At 38.7% G+C, this 12,852-nt stretch overlaps 1 protein-coding gene across 5 annotated transcripts in view; it reads left to right on the forward strand.

Annotated features, from left to right (window-relative positions):
- The window catches only part of LOC133658434 (mitogen-activated protein kinase kinase kinase kinase 4-like), a 63,318-nt gene that overhangs the window by 20,435 nt on the left and 30,031 nt on the right, over positions 1–12,852 (forward strand). For all 5 annotated transcript variants that reach the window (XM_062060512.1, XM_062060487.1, XM_062060521.1 and 2 more), the window contains exons 3-11: positions 594–650; positions 7,594–7,719; positions 7,909–8,019; positions 8,162–8,252; positions 8,333–8,463; positions 8,542–8,596; positions 8,673–8,751; positions 12,524–12,699; positions 12,765–12,837. In XM_062060512.1, the coding sequence (XP_061916496.1) occupies positions 594–650; positions 7,594–7,719; positions 7,909–8,019; positions 8,162–8,252; positions 8,333–8,463; positions 8,542–8,596; positions 8,673–8,751; positions 12,524–12,699; positions 12,765–12,837 (899 nt within the window). The remainder of the gene's footprint in view (positions 1–593; positions 651–7,593; positions 7,720–7,908; positions 8,020–8,161; positions 8,253–8,332; positions 8,464–8,541; positions 8,597–8,672; positions 8,752–12,523; positions 12,700–12,764; positions 12,838–12,852) is intronic.

Here is a 12,852-nt window from a genome sequence, read left to right on the forward strand (position 1 = left end):
CTATATACGGGTAATTTCTTGATGGAGGCAAAAGCAGGAAAAAGCGTGTGTGCATCATCGGTGCGTACCGTGTCCTCGCTTTCTGCCAAAGGTGACCTTGCCCTCATGTCACAAGGAAGGTCACACGCACAGGGAACCACATGATGCTGCCCCTCCTCCCTGTGTGAACTAGTATGAACCTTAGGCTTTGTGGCACCCATGTGGCACGTTAAAAAAAGACTGTTGCATGTCGGCGCCAAAAAAAGGTGAATGTTGGCCAGTGCTTTGTGATGGCTTGAGTAGTGCGTCTATACTCGCCGCTATTGCCTGCACAGAGATTTGGCAGCCAAAGATGGCCATCTTGTTTTGTTTGCAGCAGCCAGCAACCTCCTGGGATCAAAGTGGAATGGATTAAAGATGGAAGTGTCCCTCTCATCCCTCTCTCCTGCCCCTAAGCCTTTGTGGCTTTTATTGTCCTAATCCATAAAGTATGTGGAATGTGCTTGCTAAGATGATGGTGGTGGTGGTGTATGCTGTGTGTCACATGTGTAACCACCATGTATTACATGTGATTTAAGAATGACCAAAACCATTTCTGCTTTTTCTCCTCACAGGGACGACATGTCAAGACTGGGCAGCTGGCCGCCATCAAGGTCATGGACGTCACAGAGGTAAAGTGTGACAGTTTGTTGTCTCTGTACTGATTCATGCTTTGGAACGAGTATAAAGCTCACACGCACACACACGTTTTGTCTTTTGGGCCACTTTGTCAGTTTTAACTTGTTAACACAAAACAAAATGTGTACAGCTCTGGTAATTGGTACATTCGCACCCACCTGCACAAATGTACTTCAAAATGTAACAATCAAAATAAATATGACTTTTTTTTTTGTTTACTAGGGCATGCATATATAATATGCATTAGTTTGACCATTTAAAATCAACAATAATAAAAAGGAGATGCTTGGAAATAGCATAAAAATGCCCCAAAAACTTGGAAAAACGCGATTCACAGCGTTACTTTTTGGTGTACCCTTAATGAGCGTTCTGTTCAGGTATATTTCTTTTATATTTTGATAAATCATCATTTTTATATATTACTAAATTTAAATAGGTATTGATCAATCTTTAAGCTGTGTTTATTTGATTTCAGTTTGCTTTTGACATCTTATTTAGAATTGTAGTTGAAACTTTTACAACCTTGTGTTGTGCTCATGATGGCGTAACCAAACTAGATTTCATTTAATGATCTTATTTTGAATATTTATTCCCTTTTTTACATTTAGTATATTTAAATATACTGTGTTTTATGCTTTTTTCTCTTTGGAACGTGTACTATACATATAATACAATAAAGTCCCATATAAAATTATGTTTCTAGCAATACTTTAATTTTGCCTTTGAAAGTAACACTCCAATGTCCATTAGTGGAGCTGTACACCTATATATATATATATATATATATATATATATATATATATATATATATATCCATCCATCCATCCATCCATCCATCCATTTTCTACCGCTAATTCCCTTCGGGGTTGCGGGGGGTCGCTGGAGCCTATCTCAGCTGCAATCGGGCGGAAGGCGGGGTACACCCTGGACAAGTCGCCAACTCATCGCAGGGCCAACACAGATAGACAGACAACATTCACACACTAGGGCCAATTTGGTGTTGCCATATATATATATATGTATATATATATATATATATATATATATATATATATATATATATATATATATATATATATATATATATATATATATATATATATATATGTATATATATATATATATATGTATATGTATATATATATATATATATATGTATATATATATATGTATATGTATATATATATATATATATATATATATATATATATATATATATATATATATATATATATATATATATATATATATATATATATATATATATATATATATATATATATATATATATATATATGAATGGGTTATACTTGTATAGCGCTTTTCTACCTTCAAGGTACTCAAAGCGCTTTGACAGTATTTCCACATTCACCCATTCACACACACATTCACACACTGATGGAGGGAGCTGCCATGCAATGCGCTACCAGCACCCATCAGGAGCAAGGGTGAAGTGTCTTGCCCAAGGACACAACGGACGTGACTAGGATGGTAGAAGGTGGGGATTGAACCCCAGTAACCAGCAACCATCCGATTGCTGGCATGGCCACTCTACCAACTTCGCCACGCCGTCCCAATATATAAATAATGTGATAACATCATGTTTTAACTCTGCTTTTGGCCACACATCTTCAGTTCATTGTGTGTTGTATACAATATTTTTGAAGTTCAAAAAGAAAATTGCAGCTGTGCTTGTACTCAAAGAAAGCACAGAGACTTATGGCACTCCTGTGTTAGCAATGAACTAAGGAGTCAACTAATGATTAGGGTTGCGCGATATCGATGATATAGGTTATATCAATTTGGCTGACAATAGTGCTTTTAATACTATTGTTATATCGTGATAGTGCATGTTGACACATTCTACCTGTGTCCCGCAAATTTGACAGCAACAAGCGAACAAACGCAAGCTAGCATTCCACGGAGGAAAATAAACAGTCTTACCAAACAAAAAGGACAAGGAAATGCTCTAAATACATTACACACCAATATGCTAACCGCTAACTGAAAGGTAGAGCTCTTGAATGCAAACAAAGGTGGGCGGATTGTTACAAATATTGACGATAACAATATCAAGTATAGTATCAGCAGTAGTTGGATCAATATTTTTTATTATCAAAAAATATTTTGCTTTTTTTTGTTATTGTTTACAAACTCAGCAAATAAGTCCCTGGACAAAGGAGGACTTTAAAGGCAAAAACCAAAGCATTTAAATCAGAGCTAATAGTAGTAAATAACTTCAAAATGTAATTTATATTGCCACAACTCCATTCTGTGTTTTTGTCTGATTATAATTGTGATCAAAAATGTTATCATTCAATGATCTTGGAAATTTGAAGGATCTGTATCAACATTGGTATGATAATTAATGCCCTTGTAACTACTTGGTATTAAGATTAAAGTACCAATGATTGTCACACACACACTAGATGTGGTGAAATTTGTCCTCTGCATTTGACCCATCCCCTTGGGGAGCAGTGGGCAGCAGAGGCGCCGCGCCCGGGAATCATTTTGGTGATTTAACCCCCAACTCCAACCCTTTGTTGCTGAGTGCCAAGCAGGGATACCCGTATTGTTAGTATCGCCCACAGCTAATGTAAAGTATCTAAACAGACAAATAAGTGCTTATTAATTTTTAACAACAGTGTAAATAGGAACATGTAAAACTTCAAGTGACCACCTGTTAACAATAAATTAGCAAGTAGATTAATAATAGTTTTGAGAGAATAATACAACTGGCAATGACGCAATATGTTATTGCATACCTCAGCAGCTAAATTCGGAAACTTTGTAAACGGTTTTAAAATGGTTCTGTTATCATTTATATGCCAAATAATATATCGGGATATATTGTTATCTCAGGAAGCTGTAGTATATATTGCAATATATACTGTATTTTAGGTCATATCGCCCATCCCTACCAGTGATGATGTCATAGATAGCGATGCCTTTTTTGTAATAAAGACAGTGTTTAGCCCGAGTTAGGATGGATGGACTGCTGGATGGAGTGTGCCTAGATGTCTGAGTTGGGTGAAGGGAAGGAGATCAAGTGCTACAAACAAACACAATCGGACTCACACAGTGTATTGATAACACGACAAGGCTAAAATTATTCCCTGTAAAAGTTGTTCTTTTGTATTTTTATGCTGAAGAAAATTAATAAACTGACAAATAGTACATGACGGTCATTGGAAATAGATGTTAACCACATTTTCATCAAGTGACACAGTTCATTTGAGCTGGTCTTTGTATGAAACCGCAAACCCGCATCTGGCTTGTTTCTATTGTGGCTTTGGTTGTGTGCATAGGTCATTGCCAAGATTCACGAGTGATTCTTCAATTACACAGTGGAGGTGATGAGTCATCCATAGTTAACCTACATCCCTTACAGTATGTCTTGAAATACCGATACTTTTGTCAGCGCTGCCTGCTGACTTGTCTGCTGCCGCTCCCCACATGTGTCACAATGATTCACAGTCTGACAACTGATTTGTTTTAATGTTTAACCACTATTAAGACCTGTTCTTTGTTCTGTGTGACCATATACGGGTGCGCCAAGCCAGTCATCTCGATTATTATATGCCCTTGTTTGTTCATCGCGGCAATATTGTAGACAGAGACACATTGACCCACATTCTTAAACATAATTGCTCCTCTGCCACTGTGCAGGCCTTAGGCTGAAAATGGAGGCAATTCCACTTCCTGTCTTACTTAGTAATAAAGCATGTTGAAATCCTCCAAAATAAGAGCCCATGACTGGTAATACTTTATTTATGTCATTTTTGAAGTTGCTGCATGCTATATCTGCTAAGTCCGCTAAGCCTGCCCATCGTATAATCAGTGTTTCCCACAGGACTGCAATTTATCTTTGGCATTAGGTTTGAGAGAGATTAAATGATGTCATCATCTAATTGGCCATGATGCAAAACTATTTTTAAGTGAATGGGTAAAACAGAGTTTTTTGGTTTGTGGCATAGGAATTGTGCGACATTATCATGGTTTTTCACCTTAATTAACAGCAGAACAATAATTAATTGGCTTAGGGGTTGTAAGTTTATTTATTTGCTGCGGTAGAGGCCCACATGTTAAAAAAAAACAAACATTTATGATGTTTCCTGGATGTCATGCACTAATTTTTAAGATAATGTATTTTGTTTTGATGATCCATCCATTCATCCATTTTCTACCGCTTATCCCTTTCGGGGTTGCGGGGGGGGGGGATGTTGGAGCCTATCTCAGCTGCATTCGGGCGGAAGGCGGGGTACACCCTGGACAAGTCGCCACTTCATCGCAGGGCCAACACAGATAGACAGACAACATTCACACTCACATAATTGTTTTGATGAACACATGCTAAATAATACACAACCAGGTCGGCTGTGTTTTGTGCGTATGAGGTGTGTTAAGAAGTGAACTTACTATGCCATCCACTATATGCAGTCAAGCCAGTCACAGGGTTGGACAAAAATGATACATATCATGATATATTCTTTGGCCTATGAATTATAATGTAAGATGAGGGTTGGTTATTTAGAAGTGTCTACACACTGTGGATAGACATACTTTAGCTGCATTTGCTAGCCCTCACTCAGGACGCTTCATTGCATTGACAACATGCTTGATGCATTTTAATGTTTTTGTGCTTTTTTTGTGCGCAAAGGCAAACATTTATCATTTATTTCCCATCTGGCAACCCTGTCTTGTGTAGTTGCTTTGTGTAGTCATTACGCATTATTTTCTCTCTAGACTCTTATTAATCTACTTGCTAATGTATTTCTAATAGCTAACGCAGTTCCAGCTACACTACTGATAAAATGCACTAAGCACTGATGTGGTTTCGCTACTTAATATTCAAGCTATTTTAGGAATTAGCATGGCTTCTTGTCTCTTGCTCTTTTGCTCAATGTGTCACATGTTTAGCTATTTCTGCAGTCCTGCAGTAATGAGACTTGAAAGAAATGTAGTTTATTTGCTGCCACAGAGCAGGCATGTGAAATGTCCACAAAAACGTGGAAATCCATGTTTTAAAACATAAATTTTCACGTCAAAATATCACTTCCGCCTTTTTTAAATTAAATATCAATAAAAATACGAGCTCAACAAAATTTGTTGAATGCTTTCCTCACCTGCAGGTCCTCGATGTTACTCATGCCTAAACGTACATTAAATGGGGCATGTCTCTAAAAGACAGCCAAAAGAGGTTGGGAGATGAGAATAAATCGAAAGATAAATTATAGTGTAGAGATGCACCCAATTGCAGGAATTGTAGTCTTGATTTTCTAAATTTTCTTTCGGGGTTTGCATGGCAGCACTTTGTGCTAATAGAGATGTTCCTCTTTTTTTGTCAATGTTCCTCCTGTTTTCTAAAAGGGTGGTCACATCCCTGATAAAGGCGAGGATAAGTAATTTGGAAGCGGCTCCACAGTGTGGATTGACAGACTTGAGCCAAAGTCGCTAGCCCTCACTCAGGACGCTACATTGCATTTTCATTTATTTATTTATTTCAGGCAATAACATAAAAAAGTACAAAGTTGACAACACATAACAATATAAATTAATATAGTGCAAAAGGTAATGTATAGTATGTAATTCATGATTGTCCAGTTTTGCCTGAAAGGGAGTGGGAAGAAGATAATTTATTTTATCCCACCCCCAGTTCTCCATTCAGTGATTATTCACATGAGTTTCACTCTTACTTTGTTCAAGGATTATAATACAGATGTGGTATCATAGTGGCATTACCACAGGTAACAATAATTATTACACTGTAACAATAATTTGTATCAACAATGTAGGAATAATGAATATACCAACAATGGTAATAGACAACATAGAAATAATGGTAATAGACAACATAGCAATAATGGTAAGGAAACATTGAGCACATGTTAACACTTATGCGACAATGCTCTTGTCGTAGCCTTTTGTGGGACACTGCAGGAATGTGTCATCATGTGCCGATAGAATTCAAATCCCTATTGTAGGCCAAATTTACATTGTTTATATTGTATATCGTTAATATTGCACAAAAGAGACAGTCCTATTTTGATGTTTTTGTGTTTTAATGTTTATGTGCAGGGGCAAACATGCCAAATCAAAAAAGAAAAAAAAAACAGCACTAAATCTTTCTGTGGCAGTCCACATGTAATTGTGGCGGGCTGCTAGAAATAATTTAACATATGGCTTGTCCAGGGTGTACCCCGCCTTCCGCCTGAATGCAGCTGAGATAGGTTCCAGCACCCCCCGCGACCACAAAAGGGACAAGCGGTAGGAAATGGATGGATGGATGGAAACACTGACATTTTCAGTTACACTCAGTGCTTCACTTCCATTCCCAAGAAATGTTTCCTTCTTATTATCCTTGCAAAAGAGTGCGCTGTCTGTGTCTTCTCCATTACTGTGTGACTAGTGTTGATTAGGCTTTTGCAGCCAGGAGCCAACAGCTGCACAGCACAGAGGGTCACGATGGGGGAGGTGGAGTGTGTGTGTATGTGTCTCTGTGTGTGTGTATGGGGCGTTTTTGCAAGGCTCATGTCAATTTGGGCATGTCATGCTAGCAGTAGCATTGCTGCTTTACAGAGGCAGCCAACTGCCATTGTGCTAAAGATGACACCTGCTAAACATTTAGGCCACAATTTGCTTGTTATTGACCAGAAAGAAATAAACGTGTTTTCAGTTAATTTCTCATCAAGCGAATGCATATTTACATTGATCTTTTTCAATAGATTACACGCTATAGCTGTTCACACTGGGACTCAACCATGCAGCAATAATCCCAAAACAAAGAAATAATTTACCAACTTGGTCCCAAATCTCTACAGTTGATCAAAAATACTCCCAAAAATGGATTTGTCATAAACGCAATATGACGCACACACACTGTTTTTTCCACCTGGGTAATGTTGTGGTACACAACACATCAATGTCTGTGTGCAGGATGAAGAAGAGGAAATTAAATTGGAGATTAATATGCTGAAGAAGTATTCCCATCACAGAAACATCGCCACCTACTACGGGGCTTTCATTAAAAAGAGTCCACCGGGACATGACGACCAGCTTTGGGTAAGTCCTCAAATCCATACAAGAATGGTAAGCTGTGGGAGACGGGAGAAAATCATCAGCAGCAGCTGTTTAGCAACAATGTTTTTTTGTGTTATCTTAAGACGACAGCCCCACCCTGTCTCTTAATATGTGGGTCGGATGGGTTTTTTATCTTATGAAGAAAAAAAGTGTTTATATATTTTTGTTTAGTTGGTGATGGAGTTCTGTGGAGCTGGTTCCATCACAGACCTGGTGAAGAACACCAAGGGGAACCAGTTGAAGGAAGACTGGATTGCCTACATCTCCAGAGAAATCCTCAGAGTGAGTGCTCTTCTTCCTCTCGTACGCATCGATACTCTTTTCTCTTTATGATTTTTACATTCATGGTAAGTAGACACAATATGGTGCTTATTAAAGGTGAAGAGTCTTCTCCGCTAATGTGCTCTGTCTTTGTTTTGGGCAGGGTTTAGCCCACTTACACGCCCACCATGTTATCCACCGAGACATCAAGGGCCAGAATGTCCTGTTGACTGAAAATGCCGAAGTGAAACTAGGTAAGCGGGAGCACAAGTACATCTTTTGTCCACACCGTGACCACCGCCGCTGTGATCAAATCTCCATTTCTTCCCCGCAGTGGACTTTGGTGTGAGTGCCCAGCTGGATCGCACTGTAGGCAGGAGAAACACCTTCATTGGTACTCCATACTGGATGGCCCCTGAAGTCATTGCCTGCGACGAAAACCCTGATGCTACATATGACTACAGAGTAAGACTTAACTTTTGTTTTATTAGTGGAAACCTGCAGGTGTGAGAATGTGTGCTTGACGCTGTACTTGTTTTGTAGAGTGACCTGTGGTCTTGCGGCATTACAGCAATTGAGATGGCTGAAGGAGCGCCACGTAAGGATTTCTCTTTTTCTTTAATTTTTCTGATTCGCTTCACTCTTCTCATACATTTGGATGCACATTCTTGTAGCGCTTTGTGACATGCACCCAATGAGAGCACTCTTCCTGATTCCAAGAAACCCCCCTCCGAGGCTCAAATCCAAGAAATGGTAGGTCAATTTACATCAATAATATTTCCGCTTCATTTAATTTATATCTATTTAATGCAATTTCTTGTTCATCAGTTTAAATTTACATATCAATCAGGATTCTTTATGATTTTTATGATACTCTCCTCAACATGGCTGTATTTGCGGTGACATACTTTCATTTTTAAAATCAGCTACTATGAGGTGTAATTAGGATAAAATATTCCACCGTCTGGCTCATAATTAGCCAAGCAGATTTTGCTGAAAAAAATACTTTTTCCTTAATGTAAGTGAGTTGGAATCCCATCTTTTTATAAAACACCAGACTGGAGAGTTGTTAGGGTCCGATTTAGTTATGGTGTCACACCGAAAAACATTTTTTTTTAAAAATAGCTTTGGCATTACCACTGAGAGATATACATATACTACCGTTCAAAAGTTTGGGGTCACCCAAACAATTTTGTGGAATAGCCTTCATTTCTAAGAACAAGAATAGACTGTCGAGTTTCAGATGAAAGTTCTCTTTTTCTGGCCATTTTGAGCGTTTAATTGACCCCACAAATGTGATGCTCCAGAAACTCAATATGCTCAAAGGAAGGTCAGTTTTGTAGCTTCTGTAACGAGCTAAACTGTTTTCAGATGTGTGAACATGATTGCACAAGGGTTTTCTAATCATCAATTAGCCTTCTGAGCCAATGAGCAAACACATTGTACCATTAGAACACTGGAGTGATAGTTGCTGGAAATGGGCCTCTATACACCTATGTAGATATTGCACCAAAAACCAGACATTTTTGGCTAGAATAGTCATTTACCACATTAGCAATGTATAGAGTGTATTTCTTTAAAGTTAAGACTAGATTAAAGTTATCTTCGTTGAAAAGTACAGTGCTTTTCCTTCAAAAATAACGACATTTCAATGTGACCCCAAACTTTTGAACGGTAGTATATATATATATAAATCACAAATCGCCTTTAAAGGGGCCCTGTCATACAAAACCATTTTTTCTTTACCTGATGGTACCTGCTTATGTGTATTTGGGATCTGCATAAGTCACAAAAAATTGAAATCAAACCGTGGAGGCATTGCATAGATATTTATAAAACAATCTTGCCTTCCTTCCTGCTTCCTCCAAATTGTCCGTTCAGAAGTGTGATGTTTTGTTCAAGTGTGATGTCAGCGGATTATCCATATATGGTAGACATTTACCTAAACATGTTTCCGGTAGTGTGCCAATTTAAATTGATGTAAAACCAGCTCTACTACAACATCATGTCGATGATTAAACCCAATGAGGAAAATGTTCTGTTGTTAGTATGCTTTAACCGGCGCAAGTGACTACACTAACTTCCAGCATCATCTGAAGTAACATGTCTTTTTTTTTTATTTTGATGATTCATGGCAATGTGCCTTAATCTGTGAAGAAGTCATTTCGAGAGTGCAAAGAGCAGCCTTACTTCAACCACAGACCTTCACAAAAAGATTGATTTTCCAAAAAAATGCTTTTAATGGCAGACTCTGTGCCTATTATTTATTGTAGTAGAGGAGACAATGTAATGGTAAGTAATAACAGTAGGTTAGAAATATATGAATGATACATTAGCATTGTTAGCGTGAGTTGTTGTGTAGCTAGCTTAGCCTTCTACTGCAAGACAATGGCATCACCGTCCTGCGACAAAATGAATAAAGATTTTCCTAAAAACGACCTCTAATTGGATCAGTGCCAACTGTGTTTGGCAATTGACGAGTAAGTTATATAATCCGTTATTACGTTTGCGATGTTGCTCGTATCGTGCAAGCCCTTGTAGCGTGGCTTAAAACCTCTATTTGTTTACAACTGGAACCAGGCGAGCAGCGGAGTTATTTACATGATGTAGAATAGAAAAGCCTTTTATTTTCAAAATACACATTTACACATCAAGGATATAGCATAAAAAGTTAAAGTACCAATGATTGTCACACACACACAAGGTGTGGTGAAATTAACCTCTGCATTTGACCCATCCCCTTGTTCACCCCCTGGGAACGTGAGGGGAGCAGTAAGCAGCAGCGGTGGCCACGCCCGGGAATCATTTTGGTGATTTAACCCCAAATTCCAACCCTTGAATTTGCCGTTTTTATAGTCTTTGGTATGACTTGAACTCACGACCTACCGATCTCAGGGAGGACACTCTAACCACAAGGTCACTGAGCAGCTAAGAAAGTCAGACTTTGTAGAAATGTAACCTTCGTTAGCGTATAGTTTCAGACCTCAACGTCAGCCGGAATTTGCTCCTCTGTCGTCAGCTCGCATCTTTGCCTCCTTCCTTAGTGCCGGCAACAAAACATGGTGAGCCGCTGATCTTGCTATATCATGTGGGGTGTTGTGATGTGGTAAAAGTCACTCAAAACAGATGGCCTGTGGCGGTCACCGATGTCCATAGTGCACAATAAAACCAAGAGAGCTAAAAACTACAAAACATTTGTACCGTGCGGGGAGAAACTGCGCACTGATCGTGAGGGGGTGTGTGGTGAGGAGAGGTTAATTTGTATCTAACAACTACGCCTCTCAAAAAGAACCGTTTGAAAAGGGAGAAAAATATGGCTTAAAAATAGGTCTGTAAAACAAAATCTATGCACATTTTTCACCAAAGAACTACCATTACATGTTATGTAGACCACAATGAAGTGTTTCAGATGTAGAAAAAAATCCTGATATGACCCCTTTAAGTCAATTAAAAGAAAAAAACACCACATGCCTTACACTGGATTCGAACCTACGTCTCTTGCCCACAAGACACTGTTTTTAACCTTTGCGGCATCAACTCTGACAGTCAACTTCTCTAAATATTTAGTTTCATATAAGGCTTTCTTGTGAGGAACTCTATAATATTGCATACATGAAAATAAAAACAATTGTAGGCTCCTTCACAGGGCTTATAGGTGAGAAATGTTTTAAGCTGGCTCATATCACTTCTCCCTCGATGTTACAGAAAGTATGAGGAAGTGTGAGCTGCTGCCTGCTCTCCTTTAGTTAAAAATGAGGGTCCAATTTTCAAAATATTTACACAAAGTTTGGATTTTTGGCAGCGATGTCTTTTCCATCGTTTTTTTTTATGTGCAGCCAACTCTCTCTCGTTTTATTGAATTACGTAACATGCAACTCTCCGCACAGCATGTGGAGTGTTGCTGAGGGTTGTCGAGTGGACCCGATGGCTGATATGATAATGATAATGATTTTTTTTCATTGAGACCAAAATCCGGGAAAAAAAGAAGATAGCGGCAAAGATTTGTTCCTGTCATTGCAATGTTTAAAAATAGCTAAAAGTTTGCCAGACAACTCGAGGGCTACTGCATTTGTGATTTCACCATGGAGTTGATGGTGCTGGATGACCAGCCTTTTACCATCGTTGAAGATACTGGCTTTTGTCAGGACAATTCTTCAGTTTGTTTGACTCTTTCTTATCTCTTATTTTCTCTAAGGGTGCACAAACTACAGTTAAATAAAACATGTCATAATAATATAAAAATCTTGTGCATCCCAAGTGTTGTTTGTCTGCTGCAGGGGCTTGTAGAAGCCAGGTGACAGGCATTACTTAATTTATTGGAACATAGTTTGTAAGCCTTCACAAAGTTCACATTTAAAACAAATATGAAAAATAGCCTTCATTCTCCTTCATTGTCTTAATATGCAATTTATTTGACTGTGTTTATTAATTTATTCTAGTGACAATTGTTAAATCACTGGTAGAGGTCTGTGTTCTCTTTGTTGCCCCTCTTTATGTGTGGATTGGCCTGGCGCTCTTCCCGCAGGTCCAAAAAGTTTTTCAGTTTCATCGAGGGCTGCCTTGTGAAGAACTACACACAGCGGCCGCCAACAGAACAGCTGCTCAAACACCCCTTTATCCGAGACCAACCCAATGAGAGGCAGGTCCGAATTCAGCTGAAAGACCACATTGATCGCACCAAGAAGAAGAGGGGCGAAAAAGGTGCGCATTTCTACCCAATTCTGAAGATGTTTGCATGACTTGTATCACTTTTCTCCTTTGCAAAGACGAGACTGAGTATGAGTACAGTGGCAGTGAGGAGGAGGAGGAGGATCCCCCGGAGCAGGAGGGAGAACCAAGGTTTGGTGGCAGTGC

Source organism: Entelurus aequoreus, linkage group LG01 (assembly GCF_033978785.1).
Source record: "Entelurus aequoreus isolate RoL-2023_Sb linkage group LG01, RoL_Eaeq_v1.1, whole genome shotgun sequence".
Taxonomy (NCBI): Eukaryota; Metazoa; Chordata; class Actinopteri; order Syngnathiformes; family Syngnathidae; genus Entelurus; species Entelurus aequoreus.